The sequence below is a fragment of the Aspergillus alliaceus genome (genome assembly GCF_009176365.1).
Source record: "Aspergillus alliaceus strain CBS 536.65 unplaced genomic scaffold BDW43scaffold_58, whole genome shotgun sequence".
Lineage (NCBI taxonomy): Eukaryota > Fungi > Ascomycota > Eurotiomycetes > Eurotiales > Aspergillaceae > Aspergillus > Aspergillus alliaceus.
In genome coordinates, this window is record NW_022474741.1 from 173,970 (window position 1) to 199,381 (window position 25,412).

Here is a 25,412-nt window from a genome sequence, read left to right on the forward strand (position 1 = left end):
GAACCCCTCCCTCGCATGCTAGCCCATCAATTCACTAAGAAACCCCCCGAAGTTGTGGAAGACTTAGACACTTATCTGAAATGCCTTACCAAGACTTGTTCCCCTATCGATGATCAAACCCCACCATTGGGCGGAGGTGGTATAGCGTCGAAAAGGAGCGGGATAGGAAGTATCAACGGGGTGCCGTTGGCTGTGACCTGGTTTAGATCTACAGAGCTCAGTGTGACCGTTTATATAGAGATTGGTATGTTCTCGGCTTACGAGCTGCCTTCATCGCCTGGGCGCGTTGTTGATAGTATCACCTATTCTTTCTCGTAGCATTGGGACGCATCTATCCTTTAAATCTCGATTCCATGGTACTTCCAAATTTCTTGCTTCGGTAGCCGTACCCGCTGCCGTCGCACAAAGGTGCAATGATCTTCTGGTTGTTATCAATTTTAACCAGAAGGACAGATTATGTCCGGCCATTCGTGTTGGCTAACCATAGCCTCGCACCTAGATGCAGATGAGCAAGCGATTCGGACAACCTAACCTTCAAGAAATCTGCGTAACCTAGTCAAAAATGACGGTCAAATTATTTGCAGAGATAAATTCCCAAAGTAATTATGAGCAAGGCCTATCTAGGGAAAGTATGAGTTTCTACATAGATATCACGACAAAGGAATGTAACGCTCTGTTTAATTCAGCTATAGTGCCTATTCACTCAGTATGGTTACATGCCAACGGATATCCACAGTTACATGGTTATATTCAATAATTCCCTACTGTGAAGAGCCGCTTAGGGCGCATGACACATCGTATACTTACTCTACGTGGGAAGTTTGGTTGGTTTGGCCGAAGATATGTGCTAGAAAACATAGAGACTTTTTGTTACTCCAAGTTGGCCACGCCGGCGCCAGTAGAGTGCGGATTTCTTTGACCTTGAGGTATATATGCTACCGGTATGTGATACTGCGATCAACAGTCTACATATTGGCCAGCGTTTTATTGCTCGATATTTAATCTAGCATCGGGCAAGCTACTAATTAGATTTTGAGTGAAGACCTAAAATATTTTTTTGTTATGCCAATTGGCTACATTACTCTTTTTATGGATACGATGGAGGACACTTCCCTCACAAATGAGAGATGTTTCCCAGATGGTATTAATGTGATGTCACGCGGAGCCCTTTGCCCCGAGACGAGGTATTTGGCAAAGAATATGATTGTAACTGATTCAATTTAAAGACCTAAAAATGTACCTTTGACATGCGCTCCCAGCTGGATGGACCCTCCACAACCGATGTTCATTCAGTGAAAATATCTCCCTGTTTCTTCCGAAGCAGAAATTCGCGACTCCACCTCTAATCAAGATACGTCCGAGCAGGACACCCCCGGCCGACCAGACGTCAATCCCGTCGCCACACCCGCTCTACACATTCCCGTCTAAGTCGCAGTTGATCCCATCTGGGATACCTGTGTCGGCCATGGCAAAGAGTCTCCGGTTTGTAAGTGTTGTGATCTCAGGGGAAAGAAGGGCAGAATGATGCTGTATCAGGTACACGTACGTAGCCTACAGAGGATCGGATGCCATTTCGATAGATGCTTGATTCTATGGACGACTCTATCGACTATGTCAACCGCTTCTCCTTACAACTAATGGGTCCAGCCTTCAGGAGATGGAGTTCGGTGACCGGCCAAGCCACTAGGATCACGCGGTCTCGTATAGATTCATATCAGTAAGGAAGGGCTCTCCATGGTAATTTGACACATCAAACGCGTAACTCAATGCCTATCAGTCAGCCAACTTTCCACAGAATGTCCAGGCTATGCATAGGGCCATACATGGGACGGAACCCGTTGATTGTCTACACTTCCGTCACCATGCATCCAGTGGGTATCAGTCACATAAATGGTCTACTCCATCCGGCGAGAAGCAGATTCCATTCGGTTTTCCGAAACCATCAGCCATAGCCTGAATATTCCCAGTCCCTAGATTCCACCGGTATACCTAGCTCAGCAAAGAAGGCGTTTGCTGAGACCCCTGCTCAAAGCCATAAGTAGGATTGGTAAACCAGAACGATCCATCACAGTGGAACACAACATCGTTGACTGAATTTGAACGGAAGACCATAGAAATTATCTATCATGGGCTTGGTAACCAACGGCTCCGCCACATTCATCAGATTCAGCCCGCTAGCCTGAGTTAGGTGACCCCTGCCCGCAAATAAGGAGCCCTTCGCCAGCCGCACCACCAGGGTAGTTGAACCCGCGCGTTAGCCATCTCGAAGACATTCGAGATTTCCTCGCATTTAACTGGGTTCTCGTTAAGATCCACGCGGGTAATCTAGACTCTTTGTTGGCCCTTAGCATCCACGATGCGGTTGCTTGTTACGAAGAGGTTGTTGGTGGCGGGGATGTAAATGCCTGCTTCGTGGGCGAACGGGTATGACTCATTTACTGCGAGTAATTCTAGGGCTGGGGATGGCGAGAATGGTCTTAAAGTGGTCGTCGTGGACGCGAAATTCGAATGGGTTTATCATGGTGGGTTGTATACTTCTGCTGAAGTATCAATTTGCTAGCGAACGGGCGGTTGGTTAGGTCTTCCGTCTAATATAACCCCCGCATATGGCGGGGTCACCGAGACTCGAATAGGTCGGTCCCTGCTCCTAAGAATGGGTAAAAGAGGATTGTAGCGTGCTTTTTGAATAGATCGAGTACGCCTATACTTTCACACGCGCGTTTCTCATAAAGTGGATATTACTGGACCCCGATGTAGTACTCGGAGCCACTACTTTCTCTTCGAGCAACAGAAGGTGGCGGGCCCTTCTCTCGGTCCGCGCACTAGTCCTTGCCTATATAATTTGACGCACCTCTAGCTCGGGCTCGGCAGCACGACCCCTACTGCCGCGTGTGACGACTCTGTAGATTATAGACTAGAAGAATCACCGCGAAAAAAGTATGAGATGCGGGTTTACAGAAAGACGGATCGCAAGACAAGTTGGGCTAGTTTTCCCCGCATTTTAGGGCGTAAATCAGTTCATAATTTGTCGTGAAGTTCGGTGATTCAATGTTACCCCGTTTCGATGCACGTTCTTGGTAAATCTATGTGTCTCGTCTTGGGAGCGAATGTACCCTCATTGTAACCTGGTGTGGTGTAAAATACATTGAAACATGGCTATTTGTCCTGATCAAGAACCAGGTACTTATAAGCGAGAGCAATCATGCCTGGTAAAATGGAGGTTATCGTTCTTGACGACATATCTCATTGACATTAAGAGCTTTGGATATCGTCATGACTGCCTCAGCGACTACTGAAGCCTCCGATGCCGCCCAGGCCTCCGCTACACCGCAGACTCAGGTCACTCATGGATCAAAGGTGGTCGCAAGTATGTGTATTCCAGATGTAGATATAGTGATTCGAATGGCTGACAAATTGCGATCCATACAGTTACCGGTGCGAACCGCGGGATCGGTCTAGGAATCGCAGAATGTTGTCGCTTCAACGGCGCAGAAAGGTCTACTCCATTGATATTCGCAAGCCAGGTGAAGAGTTTGCTGCACTCACCAAGCGCTACCCAGGGAAGCTCCATGCATTAAGTGCAGATGCAACTGAGGAAGAGACTATTACAGCAGCTGTTGATAAGTTATTTCAGAGGCAGGGGTCTTACACGGCATGGTGGTGAATGCGGGACGGACGCATCACAAGGCGGCATTAGATTTTACTAAAGAGGAAGTTGAGAACTTATTCAATGTTAATCTCTTTGGAGCTTTGTATACCGCAAGAGCCGCCGTAAGTGCCTTTATTAAACTGGAGGTCAAAGGCTCTATCGTCTTTACGGCGTCAATGGCTTCTTATCGTCCTATCAAGGCAAATGGATTCGGCGTTCGCTGTGTTGTGATGAGATCATTAGCGTGGACCCCAATAGCGAGTTCCTTCCACCCCGTACGGCGCTTCCAAAGCGGGTATCCGGAATGTGGCCCTTACGCTGGCCATGGAATGGGCTCAGCATAGCATACGTGTGAACAGCGTTTCCCCTAGTCTTGTTAAAACCGCTATGACATACTGTGTGCCGCAACAGCCGGACTGGGAGCAGCAGCTAAAGTACTATGGTGAAATCTGGAGATTTGGCGAGGTGCAGGAGCTCGGTGGGGCATACGTTTACTTTCTGAGCGATGCGGCTAGCTATACAACCTTCGTTGATATTCCTGTCATTGGTGTTATTAGCAGTAAGTCATCCAGGGTTCCTCAGGTTCTCGGTTATATGATGTTGCATACTGATGATGGCAGTTTGTTGACGGATTTTCCTGGTATTTTGACTGGATGTGCCGTTTATACCTGTATATAAAAGCTCGAAGGCGCTTGATCTGCCATATGCAGGAACTGAAGGTCGTTAAAGCAACGTCATTCTCTTGTGAGAGATAGAAAGGTGCATGGAGTATGAATCTAGGCAACTCCAACCTTCACGCAGTTAAGGCATGCAAATTCCGCCGGTGGATAACCTGTAGCCAGCCCTCAGTCGGATTGCTGTCCGTTTGAGACCATCTTTCCCGCAAATAACATGCTGCCTCTTAAGGCTGCCAATACCGTACCTTTGCACTTTCAACCACCATGCTTCCCAGGGCTAACGATCTAATGCACAGCACGAGGAAACGAAAGCTGGCCAAGTGATTGGAGCCATCTGATTGACCACATACATCAATTCAACTTTTTCTACAGCGTGAACACGTGAAGCAACTCCCGTGTCTTCCTCTACTAGGTCGTGAGGCCTAACTCCTTGAATACAGTGTAGATAGAAGATGAGGGCGGCGCCGTGCCAAACCTGTGCATGATGTTTGAAGATGTCAAGCTCATCCGTATACCCACCGTCGGATGCGAGAACTTTGTAAGAGTCAAGAGCTCAGGAAAGAAGTCAATCACCGAGACTTTCACAGGCTTGGAGGAGCTCTTCTGGCGTAGGTGCTTGAGACTGTCGGTAGGATTCCAAGCGTTCATACCAGTCGACTGTTCCGCATATGGCGGCGGCAATATCCGCTGTGACGCCATATGATGCACTCATGACAAGAGGAGTTATCGTCGGTGGCAGCAAGGATAATATATCCGTCAGCCTGGAAACCTCCTGTTAATATCCAAGGCGACAGTGATATACTTGAAAAGGTAGTGCGGGCAAGAAGGCTCAAGGAGACACTCTGCGTATTTAGCTGACGAGTCTCGGAGCTCTATTGCCATTTTTTACAGGGACGTTGGAACTGAAGTATGCCGTGGAAGTCAATGATATTCCCCTCCATTGCCTAACAAACGTTCATTAACTCTGATGTGTAGCGAGAGATGCAGGTAGATAACGTACTTCAATTGTAATCAAGGAAAGAAGTGCTACCTTCAGCGTCTTATAGCCAAGCATTTATATTTCGTTTTTCTAGAACTAGTTATAAGGACTGCAAGGCAAGTTGTCGATAAACGATACCGTGTTCATGATACTCAGAGTAGGAACCATAACAGTGATGCAGATGAACGGCAGAAGCGGTGCGAAGCGAATGGAATATGGTACCCCAACCTATCCTCAGACCTTTGGAATCCGTTTGGTCTAGGAGAAGAATATCCAGACGTCGAATATGGTCTTTGAAGTTTGCGGGTGTGATTTGGCAGGCCGGCAAACAATAATGACTCATGGAACGAGGCAATAACGTGGCGTCGCTCAATCAAGAAGTTGGAGATCTGGTTAAAGGGGATATACACCCCGGAAGGCGTCATCCTTGCCATCAACTACAATGTTGACGGAATTATCATCTCGAACCACGGTGGCCGACATCTGGACGACGTGCCTGCTACTCTCGACGCCCTCGAGGAATGCGCACTCATTGCAGCCGGAAAGGTTCCAATAGCAATTTATGGTGGTATTCAGCGAGGATCCGATATCTTCAAAGCCATAGCCCTCTGTGCACAACACTTTTTTGTGGGTCACGTCCCCCTTTGGGGCTTAGCAGTGCGTTTATTTAACCGTCATTAGTGTGCAATGCTCGTTGTAATTCAGTACAATGCGCAGGAAGTGTGGAGCTCGCTATCAGGATCTTCTTGAACGAGTTTAAGATAACGATGGCTTTGGCTGGGTAAATGTCCTCCTGATTTCAGAAGCTAAAGCTAACATTTGAGATAGGTGTAAGAACATCAAAGAAACTTCTCGCAACCACCTGGCAATTATAGGTAACTACATTGTCATCAGCAAGCTTTAGATATGCATCTAGCATTTCAATTCAGGCGTACGTTATGCCGGGGATTTATTGCTAGATGAACTTCACATCATCTGTATCTTTCGGGTGTTTCGTGTGCGGTCATGCATACAAGTGAGATGAGCGTCGTTGAACCAGTCAAAGCATTATTCTTTCAGGTACCGAATGAGTATGTGCAGCGGACGTTGGCCAATGTATTTTTATTTACTCGGTGTGTCCCAACTTGCTTTAACACCAGTCACGCTAGGACATAGTCACAACAAGATAGGTTGATGACTACAAAATAACTAGTGGTGTAAGTGTAACCTTTTTGCCCTAATACCTTCAGAGATACCTTCGAGTGGCTTGGGCCTTTCGTGATTTGTACTGCTCGCCCCTAGGGCATCATCCTTTCGATGCATGTCGAGCTCAAACATCATAAGCCGTAATAAGGGGGAAGATATCACCGCGCTCGAAGATCTGGTATAGTATTAGTATGATACCCCTATTTCATCTTGTCCAAAATCTGGACATAATACAGTTAAAGGTCTATTACACATCAACAGCATAGAGCCTTGCTGTAAACTAGTCTACAGGAAGGCTTGAGCTACTCCGACACGGAGAATCCCGAACAAAGCTGGCACAAATGGTAAAGTTGTGCCTTTGCTACACCGCGGCGGTTGGTCAGGAGGATTAACATCCTGGAAAATTGATCCCATGGCACTGACGTACGCCTATTCTGCAACACGAGGGCAACACTTGGATATCGACCGAGCATGCACATCGACCCTAATGGAAGTGATGAGCGGCATACTTAATGTATAGATCTCTACGGGGGCGGACACGGTACCCTCCATCTATCAGATGATGTTACAATGTATATGGCGGTGGGTGGTATATGTAAGGCCCCCGGCTTGAGGTGGGGATGAAGGGAAAAGGATAAATAACAGGAGTTACGCGGCACACGCCGGATGAATATCTGAACTCCGAACCCGTCTCTGCTCCATATATCGATAGCTTCAGTAGACAACACACGGCCTTTGTAAGTGCACAGGAGCTGAAATACTCATATGTTCACAAAAACACCGAACATTATCCAAACAGGTATACTAGTAAACTGTGAAGGGAGAATAATAAGGCCCTGGCTGCCTCTAGCTAGACTCTTCCCATCAATGCGGGCCACTGTACTGGCCAGGATCGCTGCCAGAGCAAAGAGTTTGAGGTTAACCATCACCAAGACACCTGTAATGATTTTGGCCACCCTCGGACGAACCATCATGTCGACGACTGGCTGGCTCCTGGGCAAGAAGCTGAACATTACAAGCAAGCTGTAATATGTTCACCTTGGACATTTATATAGTTATGAACCGATTCTTGAAATACGCGAACTTTCACAAGATTCAGCACCTTTCTTTGCTTTAGCTTCCGGGTTAGGGCTCTGTATCTTCTATCTTGTAAGCCTGACCAGCGTCACGAGCATCTGGATCTTGCACTTTATCTCCGAAATGCTTATAAATTCCGACACTCCCTTTGGGTCCCGGGATACATCAGTAGTGGGGCATCCAGTTGTAGGATGCTCTTATAGACATTTCAGTGTGAGACCATCAAGACCTACATCAAACTCGACAAGCTTCAAGGCAACTTGTAATCTCTCTGGAAACACATGATATGCCGTTTGTGTTATTTGGAAGTATTTTGAATTTCACGTAGTAATGTTTATTTGCATACTCTAGAAGATAGGCCGGAGGATGGCCTATCGGGTACTGAAGAGTTTGAAGTAAGATCCGTAATTTTCAGGTTCAGCTAGGGGAATATACCCCTGTAGAGTGTCATGTTTTTTGCTATCTATCAGCCATTTGCTTGACATAGGAGACTTCAGATGTGATTCCGCCTTTTACACTATCTAGATAGGCATATATACACGCGGAGGAGCATCTAACTTTAAAATCCAAGTTCCGGGCTATCATACAACCCCAGGGTACTCTCACAGAGCAAGATAAGACCTGGCTACAGATGCGTATCGACAGCGCGGCAAGAAAGCATGAAAGCCCCGGGTTCCTCATGGCCTTGTCATCGTAAATTAACAGCGTGGTTAACTTGACCCTATGCGGAAACCGACTCAATGATCTGATCACGCGGACATCCAAGCTTCTCCATAGACCGCAAAAATACCTCAGGCTCAGCCCAGTCCTCCGGGCAGTAGACACCAGGACGCGTCTTTGTCCCCAGATCTAATACCATTAGCGCAAAAGCGGCACAGGACGCCCCGATTGAAGTAGCCATGCTTTTGCCTAGGAATGAGTCCTCGCGAACCTCGGGTGTGCGTCTGATGACCACAGCAGGGTGCCCATTGCGGGTGCCAACTCCTCGAACAAGAATACCAGAGCGATGTGGTGCTTGCTTGCCCCTTGCGGAATTTATCAGAAATCCCAAAGCCTCGGCCGATGTGCACTCGCCCTTACGCACCTGGTTCACCATACCCCAAAGAGCCAAGTTCCATGGCTTCAGCGAGGAAATACTGCCCGATGCTAGTTGGTAGAGCTGGTTGAGTGAAATTTCGCCGCCGCGGAATTGGGCAGTAATTGCACTAAGTGTTTCGCTCCAGCTTGCAGACGGTTTTTTCTGCATGTTCTCGAGGAAGTCGATAGCAGAATCCATGGTCAGGGCGCCGGAGTGGACAGCTGCGCCAAGGCCTCTTGCGAAGCCGTTAAAAGGCGCTGGATTAAGAGCACCTAGAGTTCGAATTCGATTGACATTTGGAAATCTACGAGGCAAGGTCACCGGCTCAGGATGAACACTCTCGTAAAAAAGGTTGTCTGAGCCATTCATCACAGGGGCATATAATGTTTCAACCCAGTTCTCATGGACTGCTGCCTTTCCATTGGCCCAGGTCAAGCAAGGCCCAGCAGTTATATGCATGAGATGCTCCAAAACCTCTCTACCCAATTGACCGCCTTCCTCACTGACAAGCCAGCAGATGTCGATAGTTTCAATGGTATCAAGCTCTTTGGCAATGTCAAGAACCAGAAGGTTTGACATACCAGGCGAGGAGCCACAATTGATATAGCAGGGAACACCCTCCTTCTTTGCACGCTCGTGTAGGTCTAACGACTCCTGTGTACTGTGGACATCATCGGAATAGTCCAGATACGGTACCTTTGCGTCGATACATGCTGTGATTACAGGTGTCGAAGTGCGATAGTATGGCTGCGCGCCCTGAACCACAAGCGCAGCGTCGGCGATAGCATTGCGTAGCTCATCAGGACTAAAGAGGTCCACCTTTCTTGTAGCGACCTGCCTACCTGATAGCCTGGCAGCGACGTCGCGGAGTGCATCTTCATTGCTATCTGCAAGGACGATGGGGATGTCACTTGCATTCGCAAAAAGCCTGATAGCTTCACCACATATTGCGTCTGCTGCACCGATAAAGACAACTGGCTTAGAGCCTCCGGAAGTATTGAGCATATTGAAGTAGCAATGTGTCTCGATCACTCGTTTCCCTTGTTCTCGAAGGTATCGATCCCTAGGTTTTTGCTGATCACGCTGTCACTCGATGGACTAAAGATGCAAGAAAACAGGTCGGCCCTAAGGTTTCCTTTTTAACTTGAATCATGACTGTACAGTAAGCCGCTCAATTCTCATCATTCCATGTGACGGACCGACATCGAATTGACAATGACACGAAAGTTATCCAGCGGCTCCGAGGTCCGCCTCATGAAGACGCATCAAGCGAAGATCTTCGAGTAGTCCATGACCTGAAAGCTTCGGCCCCGCGCGGGCCCGCACGGAGCCGCGAACATGGCCTATATATTTGTCAACCGAACGATCTAGCAGCTCGCGGACTTCGCGACTCTCATTGGTTTGTAATCATGCGGGGACTTGGACGTATGCAGCTATAGGACATCTATATATACAAACAATCGAAGAGAAAGATTGAAGTTTGGCGACGCAGACAGACTATCAGAAGCACAATTCAACCTCACCTCCAACCAAACCCCAACACGAAAATGACGAAAACATCAGCCCCAGAAATTCCACCGGAGCTCCTAGCTAAGCTAGCAGGGCAGATCATGCAAGATCCCGGGGTTCCAGTGGAAGGGCCTACCGTTTCAGCCTGGCAAGAGCCAGCACATCCTCTCGCAACCATCCGATCGGAAAGCTTGCCTCAGCGTACTGATTTTGCCATCATTGGATCCGGCATCACCGGTTGTAGCGTTGCCAAAACGCTTCTTCAAAGCGATCTCGCAGGCAATAAGAAAGTTACCGTTTTCGAAGCTCGCTCTCTGACAACTGGAGCAACGAGTCGCAATGGGGGCTTTTTGTTGAGCCAGGCCCCATTGCTTTTCAATCGTTATGCCGATGCATTTGGACCCGAGGCTGCAAAGCAGATTGCCCTGTTCTGTGACCTTACGCTGGAGAGGATCGTCGGGCTGGCCAAGGCAGAGAACCTTGATAAGGAGAGCCAGATCAGGGACGTCACAACGGTCACGACTTTCGAAGACGCAGAACGCTTCGCCGAGGCCACCGAGTCTATCCACATGTATGAAGAAGCTGTTTCCAAGGCCAAGGGAATACATACAGTTTTAAGTAAGGAAGAAGCTGAGGAGGTAATATATGCCATGAAACGGCCATACAAGCCACAAGGTTTAAGCAGCACGCTAACCCTGTGAATAGGAATATAGTTTCAAGAAGACCACCGGTGCTATTGTGGTCAAGTCTCGTGTTTTCTGGCCATACAGACTGGTGACAAACCTTTTTCAGCGCCTTCTTGAACACTATCCAGAACGGTTCTCCATTGAAACCCAGACACCGGTAACTTCAATCACGCTCTCCGATGATTCCGACTACGAATACCCATATGTTCTGTCCACCCCCCGAGGAATAGTGAGAGCTGCAAAGATCTTCCACTGTGTGAGTGGCTTCACGGGCCACCTTTTGCCTAAACTCAGGGGGCCTATCTTCCCATGCCGACTGTCCATGTCAACCCAAAAGCCAGGACCCCAGTGGGGGAATCGAGCAAACTCATGGCTCTTCCACGCAAAGCAATCGTATGATCCTAGCACCACGTGTGTGGAACAAGGTCTGTACTGGATGCAGCAAAATGCAGAAACTGGTGATCTTTTCGTTGGAGGAGACCTACAGAGATTAGACGATTTCTTGTCATCTGACGACTCAGTTATCAGTGCCGACACCATTGGTAATCTTACAACCTTGCTCCCCAAGAGATTGTTTAACAAGGGGTGGACCAACCCGATCACTAATACCCCGCTCTCCTCTGCTACTGCCCTTCACCGAATTTGGTCTGGAATACTCAGCATGACGCCTGATCAAATCCCGATTGTGGGAAGTGTGCCAACAAGTGTGAGTGACAGGAATGTAGAGGGGGGCGAGTGGATAGCGGCTGGCTTCAACGGATACGGCATGTCACAGTGCTGGCTATGCGGCCAGGCTATTGCTCGCATGGCATTGGGAGAGTCGAAGCCTGCGTGGCTACCAGATGTGTACTTGAGTACTGCAAAGCGTCTAACGAATGAGGCAACTATGGGTCCAGAAGCAGCTCTGGCGTCCTTCTTCACCAGATGATAGTGGGGATCTAGCATCCACTAGCGGCCTGAATATGCCGATATTTGATTTGAATAGCAATGTATCCGCTCCTTGTTTATGAAAGGACTTCTTTAAGTGTCGGCTGGATTAAGCTTGCAGTATCATTACATTCATCAACAGCAGAGCTGTACCCCAGTACTTCCCTGAACGCACCGCTCTCTGCCGTAGTGGAACGTCCCAGACACTCCCCCTACTAAATACCGACAGACTATACCTCGATTTTAATCTAGTATCTATACCTTCGGCGCAATCACAACCCAAACACTTTCTGCTGTCGCCATCCTCTCACCCTCAGACCCCGTAATCTCCGCTCGTATCATCGCCTTACGACCCTCGATCTTCTCCAACCACGCAGTCGCACACACCTCACTATTAACCGGAACCGGCCGCAAGAACTTCACGCTCAGAGACCCCGTCACCATCATCAAACCGGACTGAATCCATTTCTTGCCTAAGGCCATGTTAATCTCCACCACAGACCCCGTTACCTCGTCAAACAACGTCATGATCATCCCGCCGTGCAGGATCCCCTTAAATCCACACAGACCATTTCCAACTGTATACAGCGATATAACCTTCGTAATGGGTCGAGTTGGGTCTCGTGTGTGTTCTGGGTCCTCTGGACGGAAGACGCCTAGACCGCGGCGCAGGGCCTGGGGAGATGTGAGTGTTGTGCCGACGAACTGGTCGTGCTCTGGGCTCTCGGGGTTGAAGCTTTGTGAGATGAAGGGGATCGGTTGGCTGTGGTTGTTGGGTGCTGCTGGGTCTACGGATAGGAGTTTCGCGCACCACGGGATGGAGGTGAAGTGCTCCACTGTCGCTGAGAAAAGGTGCGGGGGGGTATTTGGGGGGAGAAAATTGAGAGGTGGGGAGAGGACTCGGGTGAAGGGCTGAGGTGAGCTCATTTTGGTTAACCTAGATGCTTTTGCGTATGTTATTTTTGGAGTGGATCCTCCCACGCTACTAGGGACGTGCTAGAGACTATATATTCGAAGCGGTTCACTTTGGCGTCGGAGCTCGGGTTGGAGACTTCAATCTACATAAGCATAAGTATGTGGGCTACACGAACCTCGGCTCCGAGCGGCTCCGATGTCGGGCATCGCAAGGAATCTATGCCTATATATATATATACATTTGAGAAGCATTCTTGAAGTTGTTGAATGTGAATTAAGGCCACCCAGCACATGCTGCAAGGCAGTGAAATGCCCAGCTCTTACGGGGGTTATAGCGCCTGTGGGTGGCCAAGGTGCTAACATGAAGAACTCAAGAGTTGCCGTCTCGTCAATCGGGCCAGCAATTGCATGAACATATCTAGAATACTCAAGGTTGGGGCTACGTATGTAGCACTGTTTTCATATAGCCCGGCGACTGAGCAAGATTTGGAGGCAGAAACTCTACTAACATGCCTACAAGAGAATTCGTTTGCATCCATGCAATAATTAAGCCTGCTCCACGTTCCGCAAAACTCGATCCTTTGCACAGGTCAATTATTAACCTGAGCTGGGCCAGGGGCCATGAATAGATTGTCTCGGAGCCCTAATAAACCTCGAAGACATGTGTTCAAGCCCAGTGTCATCTCCGAAGCGTGCTTGGCATCGGGAGGAGTGCTCGGGTTGTTGATCTCATCGGAAAAGGCCTGTGCAGCAAGGGTGTGTAACTGAATCACCGCCCAAGGCGACTTTTACCAGCAGTTAGCACCCCTAAAGCAGAGAAATGTGCAAGAGGATAGGATGTTTACCGGATGTGCGCACATGTATCGGCCATACGTTGGTATCGGCTGGCACAGTGGCGCTGGAGCTGATCCCTGACATGTGGAAGAGATTGTGGCTATTTGTATGGCACTCACAAGCCTTTGCGTGGAGCGGCGTGCTCGTGTGGATCGAATAGAACTGGACAGCCGTTCTTTAGCCGGTATCGATGGTAGTTGTACAAGACGCTTCTCGAGCCTCTGAGCCACGTTGTAAAAGAGCAGTATAGCGAAATCAGTATCGACAGAACAAAAAGCAGACATTCGCCAGACTTCGCGATCTGATTGCTGAAGACACAATTTAGTATGTAGGTCGACCTTTCCAAAATGCGTTCTCCAGAGCTCAATGAGGTCAATCATCGCGGTGTAGTCCCGATCGATGTCGCTATACTTAGCATTCCCTGTGTCGACTGCTGCTGCACCTATTGTAAATCGAGCCAGAGATCTCCATAGAAGAATGGAAAGCGATACGAAAAGTCTTCCAGCATAAAGTACCGCTTCGCTCTCATGGACATTATTCTTCCAGAATTCAATAAATGAGCTTCCTCCCTGCTGTACACGCGCCACGATGGAGTTCTCGATCTCTTGCGGACACCGCCATGCTAACAAAGGCGATAGGGTGTCATCGTCTATGATATGGCTAGACGCCGGTGATTCCATACCAGAAGAAATAGTTGGTTCATCATCCTCCGCCTCAAGAGGGAACGGACAGATCTTCCCATATGACGTGCCAATAGCGATAGTATTGTATAGAGAAACCAACCATTCGAGTGCGCCGACAAGCTCTAAAATTAATTGGTTTGCCTCAGGCGGTAGGTTCGGTATATGATACCGTTTTCCTCCGCTGGTAGTGTTGAAAGACGTCGAGCGTGGGGTGGAGCCCATTTCTTTTTGAGCTTCGATATCGCTGCGTGTTTGTAAACAGAGCGCCCTCAAACGCTTGATTCCTTCGCAAAAAGCAAAAGCCCTGTCCTCCTTGTCTTCTTCAATAGTGCTGCTATTTGGAGGAATAATATCACCGAAGAAAACAAGCGATAGGGCTAGTCGGAATGATCCCGTGGCTGCAATGTTTCTGAATACTAGCTCCTTGGCTTTTTGCCATGAAACCAAAGCGACACCCCGGAGTTGCGACTGGGCTCCGACGCCGTCTACATTCCCAGCCTCCCCCTCCTTATGAATTGCCAACTGAGCTGCTGTAGCGATCGCGACCCATTTATACGCCTCTGTGATGGATGCATCTCGTGATGCCCCAGGAGTGGGAGACAGAAGAGCGTCAAGCACACTAACGGCCCTAAATATGCATGGGCTAGGTGATGCAGTAAGTGCTGCGCGGCTGAGAGAGCCATGCCAGCAGGTAGAAACCCACCTCTCGGCTCTCTCAATGCATGCAGATAGCTGGGCGCTTGCGCTTAGCGTGTCATACGCTGCCACACCGAATTTGTACGGGGGAGGCATGCTTCCTTGAACGAGGCATTGTGACAGAAACGAGTCCGAGATATCGATGAAGAGGTTGAAATATTGTGAACATATACTGCCAGCCATCGCGCTCCTTGATAAGTCGGTCTCTAAAGTTGATAGGGAAGCCAGGGCATCGTGGCCAATCTCGGCAGCATCGGTTCCTTCCCTGTCGCCAGCGTCGTTCTCCATGACTGAATTCGGTTTTCCGCAATCCCGATCGGTTTGACGTACCAGCTGCCTACTGGCCAGCCAGGAGACAGTGCAGTCGATGCCCCGCATTTTGCAACCTGAACATGGCTTGGTGGCCCTATCATCAGAGGTACAAACCCCCCGAGGCAAGTCGCAGGCCTTTTTAGATGAGCGGCAGGGATCGCATGCGTGGTTTTGCCGTCGTCGACGTCGTCTAACTGTGGGGCGTTGGGCCTTCAGGCTTGAATCTTGAACGTTAGGACTGCACGTCAAAAAGGCAGTCGAGAGATCCTGGTTATCCATGAGGTTTGGGGGAGAGAGCAACTGGGACTGGGGCGAAAGCCATTCCCCAGGCCAGGACACCTCTTCTGCTTCCCGCAAGTGTTCCTTCTGGCCTATTTGATCGGCCGGGGAAGCTTTTAAGACCGGAAAACACAGATCGAAAATGAAGTGTGGATCCGCACTACCTTGATAGCTAGCATCGCTTGATGCTCCCCCTGTGTTTTCCCAGTTGAATTCAAGGCTCCCGAGAATGTGCGCAATTTCTGTCGAGAACGGACCCGCCGATTCGGCTAGTAGATCAATATTACAATCATCGCCTTGGTTATCCGGTGGCCAACCTGCATGATGCCTATTATAAGTTGTTATTGACTCCATGGAGAAGACGAAGGTAAGTGAAAAAGAAACAAGTTTATCTGCTGCAGTGGAACAGAAATGCTTTCCTAGTACTTCTCCGGTGTGTCACTTAAGTGCCTAAGCAATTGTTTATAAACGAGGGGCTCATGAGAAACCCTGTTTGCAGAATGCTGAACAGAAGCTCTGCGTGGAGTCGTGGTGCGTCTAACCGGATGCTGAACGCCATTGGTGCCCGCAATGATCAACATCTAGACCCACTAATTATTGGGCGATGAAATGTGGTTGAGATCTCCTACCCCGTATTAGTACCAAATCAACATGAGAACACTGAGATATCCTCCATACAGACGTGAATCTATGACGCGACTGGTTACCTAGTCCACTGAAGGTTTCCCCGGCACTTGCCCCTGACTAAATGTAATCAGGAGAGTCTGGACACGAAGGTCTTGCGCACAGTCCTCATACCCACATTTGCTCACTTTATGGGGATAGTCCATGCAATCAAGGCCAGAAGTAGGGTTAGTCATTGCCACCCAGAACCGGATGTTGCATGCCGTTACCTCCGAGCCGTGGAACCGCCGGAGCCGCCGGGACCCGAAATATGGGGATCCGAGGGCTCCGCGGATCCCGCAGCCTGGGATAGTTCTAGACATGGAACTACACGGACTGAATCAAGTTCCGATCAGAGGCACATATTGGTGAAATCTCCCACAACAACGCTTAATAGTTAGATTTTAACATTATTATAGCAGCCCCATTAGTGATGTATTAATTTAAATATTAGTTATACTAGAGATACATAGTAGAACTAGAGCTATTTCTTTTTAAAAATCTAAAGCCAATCTAAAACATAAAATCGTACAGTACTTGCATCTAGCCAAGTACTGCTTAGAAATACAAGCAGAGACAATTTCATTATTAATAAAGTTTCCATCACTATTTAGATCAGGTCTCTTACGTTTAGTACTGAATACAGATTTCCAGATCGGTCAACGTTTTGTATCTCCACCAAGACTAGCGAACCGAACCTATATATAATCTTCAATCTGGACCTACGACAACGGAGTGTGGAGAACAGGTGTGGATCTATTTGTTCATAACTGTCACAGCAACATGCTCAAAACCAACCTCAGGCTTTGAGAGCTATATGTAACGGTCTAGGGATGTTTCATCGAAAGAGGGATTAAGTAAGCTAAAAAGAGAATAGAGAGACATATAGTAGAGAAGATATTTTACTCCTTCAGTCACTGCTCGGATCAAATCATTCCTACAGTCCAACGCGGTTATGGGCATCTCAATGACCTTATGTCTTTTGTTCCTCTAGCGGCTGCTCTTCAGACCGCGCGTCTACAAAGGTCTTTGGCCCTCAGCACTGGCGGGTTGGTGATATGTCCGACGCCGCCAACCTCGCCTTGGCTGATAACCGAAAATAGCAATTTTCCGACCACTTTGTAGATGGAAATCGCATCTTACCCGCATGTAGAAAAGGAACTACTTAAATTTATTTTTGTTGACGGCCCCAAACGGAGATCCAAGAATTGTACCGTTATCAGGAAGCGTCATTGCTGAACCGGATGTTGAGGCTGTCAGACGACATGTTCAGGTGCCCTAACATTTCCATTATAACTAGGTAAATACGACGCAAGATCGTTATAAGTAAAGGATTTCTATGACTGAACCTGGTAGGTTGTCTCGCACTGGATGTAGGCTTCGAAATCAGTCAAAATTACATTTCTCAGCCAAGACCAGGAGAAAAGAGCTCTATATAATCCTCTGTCTTTGAGAAACTGACACATACGACCATAGGGTGTGGAGAACAGGTCTTCCCGTCCGCTCAGCCGTACTTAAGCCAACTGTGTAAGCTCGGCCAAAGGACAGGGGAGCCCTCTGGGGCTTGCTGCTTTACGGGTGAGCGACGCTAAGTTGTAGGGTGAGCTGGATGAGCTAGATGGTTTAGTGCAGGCTCAATCGCACATTGAGCAGCCTAGTGTCTCCATCATACGAAACAAATAGGGAGGGAACTTTTTGGGCTTCGCCAAAATTTCTTCTCTCTTCAAACCTTTTCGTGACTTTGCCCTGGTGTTGTCATCTACATCTGCCAATACCACGTGACAACATGTCAGATTTATTTAAAGAAGAGCAACGACGACAAAAGGTAGAGGAGCCCCGCAAGCTCGGCGAGTTACGCGGCTTTCCTGCAGAGTACCAACAGGAGCAGGGAAATAAAGAAAACAAGGTTTGCCATAAGCAAAGGGCTCCAGCTACTGATCAAAGATATGATCTGGCCGTCGAAAGGTGGAAGACGTAAGATACATTTACATTTAACCTCCGTTCTCCGTTCCTTGCATGAATAACTAATCAGCATACGTAGATGTCGCCCCGAAATGAACCCGAAGAGAGATACTTTACAAAGGAGGAGCCTGACCCTCCTAACCAGAGTTTAAAGCTTTTCTCGGAGAGTTATATTGCTCAACGCAAACTTTCCCATCGCAACATTCAGTGTGTCATAATCTTTCCTGCTGTATTGGCGAATGGGAGAAAAAGACCTGTCGAAAACTGCCGAATAATGTCAAGGACGATGTCTATAATGTCTGTGCTCCTCTACATTCTTCAAATGGCTTGGAACTGACTAATTGATATTCAAAGTATATTCGCACTGAACTAACAAAAAAAAAATATGGATTGGGGACAGAACATCGAGAGAAATTCCTCGTGACCGCTAGGGATCTTGACCTACTCCTTAGGCACCTCTTCCAGAACGATGGTCATGATTATATCCATGAGCCCTATAGATTCCAGGAAGCACTTGCTCTCTCATTATTTTCCAACTCTGGTGCTAGAGCTGGCGCTATTGTTGAGTCTAGTGCTTATCGAGGACCTCGATTCCGTCTCACTTTGATCTTCTAGTAGAGCCAATCCCATTGTGATCTCACAACCGGGAGCCCCATACCAATCCACAAAACAGAAGTGAAAGGAAAATAAAAATGAAGAGAAAAAGGAACGACTCATCAGAAACCAACAATGGCCCACCTGCACAAGACAACGTCCCCATTCTCGTCCCCTGACTAAACTATGCTATAAACCAGGATTGTAACACGGGTCAGCGATCGATCCGGCCCTCGATACGCTCGTTTTAGTTCTGACTTAATCCCAGTCCTTAGCCCATAGCTCAGAATGGAAACAATGCTATCTGATGGCTCTTGAAGAGTAGAATCAGTAGTATAAAATTATATGGCGACTCTCGGATAAGAACTTCTGAAACGCTTCTGTTGGTAGAGCCTTGGCGTCAACCCTACTTTGCAGCCTTATAGATTCAGCTCTTGTGTAGGCCCAGCTTTCTGAGAGGAAATAAATCCCTCCAACACGCACAAACTAGATTTGTAAATTGGGGTCTAATCTATGGCTAAGGATTGTAATGTCATACCGGGAGCCGGCTTGGTTCCCCCGAGCTAATCGACGCCAGACGGGCCTTGTCATTCTCCTACCCATCTTGTGGAGTGGAAAATAAACCGCACAAGAGTCAGGAGTTGAGCAACGGGTGCCTGTTTCCAGGCCAAGCTTGGCCACGACGTTACTTTTCTGGCTTAGAATGACCGATCCACATCAACTCACAGATCAAGCCTATTGATTTTTGAGGTGCTGCCTGACTGTGTATCTAATTTATAATTTATAGCCTGTGAAGACCCTTTTATAGTCCTCATCATGCCATTAAATGTGTTTAATTACCGACTGTATTGCAAAGGATCGTCATGTAACGAGTAAAACCTGGCCGACGGCATAATGTTGATGTTCTGTTCATCTCCATCAGCGATTGTCTGTAAGGATGTTACATTATTGGTTGTATAAGGCGATAGGTCTCCGTTGTCGGTGAGCACGTTTTCCTGATATGGGCGTTTCATGGTTGAGTTGCACGTAGATGCCGTGCTGGAGTTCGTGATAAACATTCCATATCCATTGCCAGGCTCGGTCAGTCTCACTACATCATAGAATACATTTCCCTCCACTAGAATAGCAGGCTCGGGGTGACAGAGCATGCATGCCCTGTGTTGTTGGACCAGTAGTTGTTGAAAATGTGCCAGGTGCTCACGGAACCCAAGTCTGGAGAGCGCCCAGAGGTATGATGGATCCAGTTGTTGAAGAATGACACTTTATCATTTTCTCCAAGTCCAAGGATGGTCCAGTAATGATGTCCGTCACACGTAGCAGAATGATTGGTTCTTCCGTCAAACTCGGTGTTCGAGATGGTGACACGTCCATCTATTAGTACTTGGTAAGCATTCATGGAGAATATAAACACTTTCACACAGTACAAGGGAACTCACTGAATTCATATCCCATAGATGTCATCTGCCGGCCAACCAATGAAATCTTCACATGGTCAATCCAAATCAAATCACATCCGTCCATGTTTATCGCATCTCCACCCCAGGCGTATCCTGGATTAATGTCTGTGATATGAATGTCCTGGATGATAACGTTCGAGGAGCCGTAAACGAAGCGCAGTCCTCTGCCACGGATAACACCTTTAAATCCAAGCCCCACGAGAGTCTTATTCGATGCCACGTCAATCGTCGTCATGTTGGGATAGGTGCAGTCGACTGGAATCCTATCTCCACACCAACCAAAATCCGTTTCGATCACATCCTGGCCGCCGTCACCACAAGTATCGGTGTTAAATACGCAGCAAGCGCAGTTCTCACAGTAGCTCTCATTACCTATGAAATTATACTCCTTGTCAAGTACAATGACGCGAGTCTTGTTATATGTAAGCCAGTCGAGCAGTTTAGTCACGTTCGCTGAAATAGCTGGAGTCGCATTTCCGCCTCCTGTAACACTGCAGGCGAACCCAGCTGGCTTTCCCTACACCTTGGTTGACAAGTTGGATCCCAGGGTACTGCTGGAGAGCAGTGACGCCAGAAGTAGAAAAGGCTTCATGGTAAGCACAGTTGCGTTTTTAATCCTACGTAAGTTATAGATGGTAGCCGCCGTGTGTAATGACAACGTCTCACTATTTATCCTTCATGTATTCACTACGCGAGAGACAGAGACAGGTTTTGGATTACTGATCGCTGATAGGGGTGCCCCGGGTTTAAATTCTACAGATTGTCAGACTTATATGAAAAAGTAGTACAAAAACGTGCACCTTTCTGATCAGACGATATGTGAGTTATTGATTAATTAATATATGTAAAGAGCTCGGGGGAAGAGTTTGATAGGGGTCTTCGGTATAGGAGGACTGCAATGTTGAAGTATTGACTACACACCATCCATCATATAGATCGGAAGAGCTTATAGAACAACGATATATTCAACTACCTCATTAGAATGTACTCGTTAGGAGCGTAGGTTCAATAGGTCCCTATTTATCATATGCGTAATTGTACGCAGCTGCTTAGATATAGCCTCTGATAGGCCCAATCCTTTACAATATATAAAGCAGTCGTAGTGCCATCTCGCTTACAGAACGGAGTCTACCAATGTTTCAGCATTTGAACCGAAGGCGAACCCGGCCTATGAATCCACTGGCAGATAAGTTGATCAGCGCAGTGGGTCCAGCGTCAACCCTTTTTTTTTATCACGGAGCTTTTGCCGCATATGAGCTCGGTAATGCGGTCCGGGCCCACCTCCTCAGTTTCAGGAATACTCCTTATCTACGTGCCAATATTTCTTCAACCTCCTTACTACTTACCTTAATAGCTTCTGCTCTACTTCTTTGAGTACCTTTAACCTTTCTACTATTTACCTTAATGGTTGTTACTCTACTCCTTTAAGTGTGTTTAACAGTCCTTATCCTCTTCAAATGATATATATCCCACCACCACGGCTTCCCATACCAAAAACAAGAAACAACATTAGAGAATATGAGTCTAAGCTCACAGAGATAGAAAAAAGTGGGGCAGGCGGAGGGCATGTGGGGATGGTATGAACGCCGCTGAGAATGGTCGGTCGTGAGGCCATTGTCAAGATACTACTTGATATAGATAAAGTTGAACCTGATTTAAAAGAAAGTGATGCACGGATGCTACTGTCATATGCCGCTGAGAACGGTAATGAGGCCATTGTTAAGATGCTGCTTAACACAGGCAAGGCTGAACCTAACTCATGGGACAGGCATAGACGGAAACCGCTAATACCACTGTTGTGCCTTTCATTCATAGTGGCCCTATTTATATATCTTTCTAATTATATTGGCACATTATCTTGCCTATTTGAGATATCCCTCTAATTGTATTAAAATAGTTTGTGGTTGTAGATAATTCATTTGGTTGTCGATTGTGGGTTATATATATCTCATACTCTTTAGAGCTTTGGAGACAATGATATGGATAACCACAAGGAATATTATTACTATTTAAAAGACCCATTGCGAACATAACACACATCCCATAATATTAATATCTTGATGAATAGTAGACAAAATGTATCTGAGATCATAATCCCTTCCTTTCTGCAGTAGTTAGATATCATATGATATCAAGATATCTCCCACTGGATGATAAGACTAGCCTAGAATTCACATGTGGCTATCTTCCTATCTGAAGCTTATTGTGATTTGAAGATAAATCGATCTCTCTCAAAATGCCTTGTTGACTCCATCCCATTCTGGAAATTCCCTCTTTGCTCGCAGGAGGATTCCCGGCCAGGATGCCGCTGGTGCTTTTTCAGGCTGTCTCAGTGCTTGATCAACGACAGTATCCCCCAGGAGCTTCTCAATACCAAGTCTTGGGAATAGCTCCTCGGCAGTGCATCGAGCACCGTGTCTTTCTTTATCCAACTCCTTACCGAAATCGGTGAGGACAGCTTGACGCACCAGACGGGCAAGAGAACTAATACGCTCTGCGATTCCAGGACTGGTATGCAGGGCTATTGCCTGCCAGATTTCGCGTACGTCTGCATCGGGTGTTTTATGTTGACGAAGATAATCAGCAGCAGCATCGGCGCCTTCGACCTCGAAACGCTGTGGGCCGTCAAACTCCCTTGCGCATCCAATGTCATGCAGAATGCAGGCAACACAGAGCAGACTCCGCCTGTCGGCACTAGCCCATTCTGACTGTTCGCGTTGGGCTACCCAATCTGCAAGAAGAAAGACGCGGACACTGTGATTCAGGATAGGAGGGGGTAGGTGAGATCGGGCCAGCGTGTAGGCGCCTTGGGAGAGCTCATCATCCGGAATGCATTTGGGAATGTCTGGACTGGTCGAGTTGTCTTTCTCGATAGCTGCAAGCGGTGGACACATTATAACGACTCAGATGTTTGGTTTCTGGAGTTGATATGAAATAAAATGTTGTGTTTTTGACTGAGATGACATTGCCCTGAAACGAAGGAACTGAGTGAAAGGGTTACTACCACCCGCGAGCTGTCCGCAAAATGACGCTGTGATCGCACTGCCAAAGCCTTCGCTCTGATTGGCTGTGCTTTCGTGCCAAGACGTTCCCTCATTGGTTGACATATTTCACGGTAACGTGATTTTCTTCTCTATGATTTGCTGTTTTGTCTAGGGTTTCATTTTGTATCTAGGCATTCATTGCACTTTTTTTCAATGTACAAGGAGATTCTGCTGCTTCTATACCCATATCTTGGCTTAGTATTTTCAATGTAACTGATTTTGGAACCTAAACTCTTTCATGTTGTTTATTTATTGATTATCCTTGTATATATGAACTGTCTGCCCCTTCCCCCCCCCCCCAACAACCCTTTGCAACCATTAGGAAGAATATAAGGATCATGTAGGTGAAAAAATCTCTCTCTGCAATCTCTATATATAAAATGGCAACTGTATCTATGCTTGCTTTTTTCACTATTTAAAATACCCCGCACTTATGGCCCGCCCTGCAGTCTGACCTTTCCCCAATGATGAGTGTTTATTGATATGGCTTCAGTCTGTTCTGGATGCCTGAGACCGTGGGATCAATCTCGATATAAGACTTGTGATGCTTGCCGCCATCACTTAATACCGTGGCCCTCAAGTCACTGCCTGAATCCAAGGACTCAATCTTCTACTTAAAATTCCATGACAATATCCTTAAGCATATTGGCGCTATTATCTTCCATTGAATAACAAACTCTCAGACCTGACCGCCTAGTTAATCTAATACAGTTACAAGGCTCTATAAAGAGAAGGTATAGTCCACCACCTTTATGCCTAAAAGAAAAGTGGCCACGGACTATAGTTCCAGACAGAATATAACAGTGTTTAGATCAGGCACTGGGTTTTTTATATAATAAGTTAGACATGCGGGCTATTACTTCTGACTGCTTTTCTCTCAGTATCTTACATTTCTATATACAGGAATCTATTATCAGATATGAAGACGCGGTTTCTGCTGCTGCTAATAGAGACCTGTATTATTCTTGCGGTAAACTTGTCTCTATTATAGATATTTACCGGGTTCAAAGCAAGGACAGTATATTACTACCATTAAAAGAGTACCTTGATACTTATAGCCACTGTAGGAATACCTGGATACTTTGTTCCCTATATTATAATGTACTTCTTCGGGAAACAATCCCTAAGTTCTCTATAAAGAATCTTGTTAATGTGATACTCTGCCAAGACTACTTATCTATTCTTGAAGACCTCACCCCTGTAGAGGAATGTCTTATTGCAAAATACCATTCTCTTGGTATTATCCTGAAATTACGATCGGGCGGCTATGCTTCTCCAGTCAGCTATTATGCGCTCTGAGACCATTTTATTATTATTCTATAGAATCCCGAACCGCTGCTCCAGATTCTTCCAAGCCCAGAAGTGAGACTGCAGAGCCTGATCAAGGTATTCTGGTTAGAATGACAGTGTCTAGCAGACACTGATCTAAATCTATTTCTATTTATTTGAAAGGCCAAGGTTCTGGTAGCTTTATAATACCTGATATAATATAACTATCTATATCGAGAACTGACTTTAAATCAATAAATAATAGAGGACTGGAGTAATAACTTTATTTCTACAGAACTTTGCAATAGCATCATTTGTCTCAATAAGGGAGATTACCATGAATGAGAAGGTTATACAGTAAATTTGTAACCCGGGAACTATAAGAATAATCTGTAGACTGCCTAGGATTAAGGCTTTAATTCAGCTGAACTTCTGATTACCGGATCTGTCTCTACAGATATTAATGGAGAATAACAAGATCCTAATATTTATATATTAGACAGTTTGTTTAGCATGATCATAAATCTATCAGCTCCAGCCAGTGAATGTTTCTAAAATAGAACCAAGGTTACAGATATTTATTCTCTTCATTATTAAAGGATACCTGCTATCTTATATACTATTCAAGGTTAAACCACCTTAGTTAATTACTAGGCTAATCTGTGTTACTTCACTGCTGCCTTCCTAATCCTTTTTCTGACAGGCATTGAAGGATATCTAGATCAGTGTGATATTCCTATATCATTAGCTATGTTTGCTCAGTGGGCTCTCAGTCACTATAGTAGAAGATAAGTTGCCCTCCAAGGAACTATGCTTAGCTGTACTTATAGTTATAGATTTGCCTGTCACAGAATCTTTATATATTTATTATATGACATGCTGCAGCTCTAAAAGTCTTCACTAGGAAATATATTCCTTATTAAATAGCAGCACTGGA

The 25,412-nt window shown here is 46.7% G+C and overlaps 7 protein-coding genes across 7 annotated transcripts; 2 read left to right on the forward strand and 5 right to left on the reverse strand.

Moving 5' to 3' along the window:
* Nucleotides 1-3,273: 3,273 nt before the first annotated feature.
* BDW43DRAFT_303530 (uncharacterized protein) lies at nucleotides 3,274-4,404 on the forward strand (the record flags this gene model as incomplete). The annotated part of the gene is made up of 6 exons (XM_032045428.1): nucleotides 3,274-3,367; nucleotides 3,430-3,474; nucleotides 3,525-3,578; nucleotides 3,626-3,849; nucleotides 3,908-4,238; nucleotides 4,331-4,404. 6 exons carry the CDS (start codon nucleotides 3,274-3,276, stop codon nucleotides 4,402-4,404), a joined length of 822 nt encoding a protein of 273 aa, XP_031895794.1.
* A 3,877-nt stretch (nucleotides 4,405-8,281) lies between these two features.
* BDW43DRAFT_322496 (saccharopine dehydrogenase family protein) lies at nucleotides 8,282-9,650 on the reverse strand (the record flags this gene model as incomplete). The annotated part of the gene is made up of 1 exon (XM_032049565.1): nucleotides 8,282-9,650. The coding sequence occupies one exon, from the start codon at nucleotides 9,648-9,650 to the stop codon at nucleotides 8,289-8,291; it is 1,362 nt and encodes a 453-aa protein (XP_031895795.1). The 3' UTR covers nucleotides 8,282-8,288.
* A 501-nt stretch (nucleotides 9,651-10,151) lies between these two features.
* Nucleotides 10,152-11,815, forward strand: BDW43DRAFT_199626 (NAD(P)/FAD-dependent oxidoreductase). Its single transcript, XM_032039125.1, has 2 exons — nucleotides 10,152-10,792; nucleotides 10,860-11,815. The coding sequence occupies exons 1-2, from the start codon at nucleotides 10,193-10,195 to the stop codon at nucleotides 11,766-11,768; spliced, it is 1,509 nt and encodes a 502-aa protein (XP_031895796.1). The 5' UTR covers nucleotides 10,152-10,192; the 3' UTR covers nucleotides 11,769-11,815.
* A 207-nt stretch (nucleotides 11,816-12,022) lies between these two features.
* On the reverse strand, nucleotides 12,023-12,694 carry BDW43DRAFT_315458 (PaaI family thioesterase; the record flags this gene model as incomplete). The annotated part of the gene is made up of 1 exon (XM_032048060.1): nucleotides 12,023-12,694. The coding sequence occupies one exon, from the start codon at nucleotides 12,692-12,694 to the stop codon at nucleotides 12,023-12,025; it is 672 nt and encodes a 223-aa protein (XP_031895797.1).
* Nucleotides 12,695-13,158: 464 nt separating this feature from the next.
* On the reverse strand, nucleotides 13,159-16,255 carry BDW43DRAFT_199636 (Zn(II)2Cys6 transcription factor domain-containing protein). The gene is made up of 3 exons (XM_032039126.1): nucleotides 16,165-16,255; nucleotides 13,528-16,111; nucleotides 13,159-13,467 (listed from the first exon to the last, which is right to left on the reverse strand). Exons 2-3 carry the CDS (start codon nucleotides 15,838-15,840, stop codon nucleotides 13,273-13,275), a joined length of 2,508 nt encoding a protein of 835 aa, XP_031895798.1. The 5' UTR covers nucleotides 15,841-16,111; nucleotides 16,165-16,255; the 3' UTR covers nucleotides 13,159-13,272.
* A 3,567-nt stretch (nucleotides 16,256-19,822) lies between these two features.
* Nucleotides 19,823-20,397, reverse strand: BDW43DRAFT_315460 (pectin lyase fold/virulence factor; the record flags this gene model as incomplete). The annotated part of the gene is made up of 2 exons (XM_032048061.1): nucleotides 19,823-20,076; nucleotides 20,142-20,397. The coding sequence occupies 2 exons, from the start codon at nucleotides 20,395-20,397 to the stop codon at nucleotides 19,823-19,825; spliced, it is 510 nt and encodes a 169-aa protein (XP_031895799.1).
* A 1,727-nt stretch (nucleotides 20,398-22,124) lies between these two features.
* Nucleotides 22,125-23,148, reverse strand: BDW43DRAFT_289875 (uncharacterized protein). Its single transcript, XM_032043445.1, has one exon. It carries the CDS (start codon nucleotides 23,054-23,056, stop codon nucleotides 22,394-22,396), a length of 663 nt encoding a protein of 220 aa, XP_031895800.1. The 5' UTR covers nucleotides 23,057-23,148; the 3' UTR covers nucleotides 22,125-22,393.
* Between the last annotated feature and the right edge of the window lie 2,264 nt (nucleotides 23,149-25,412).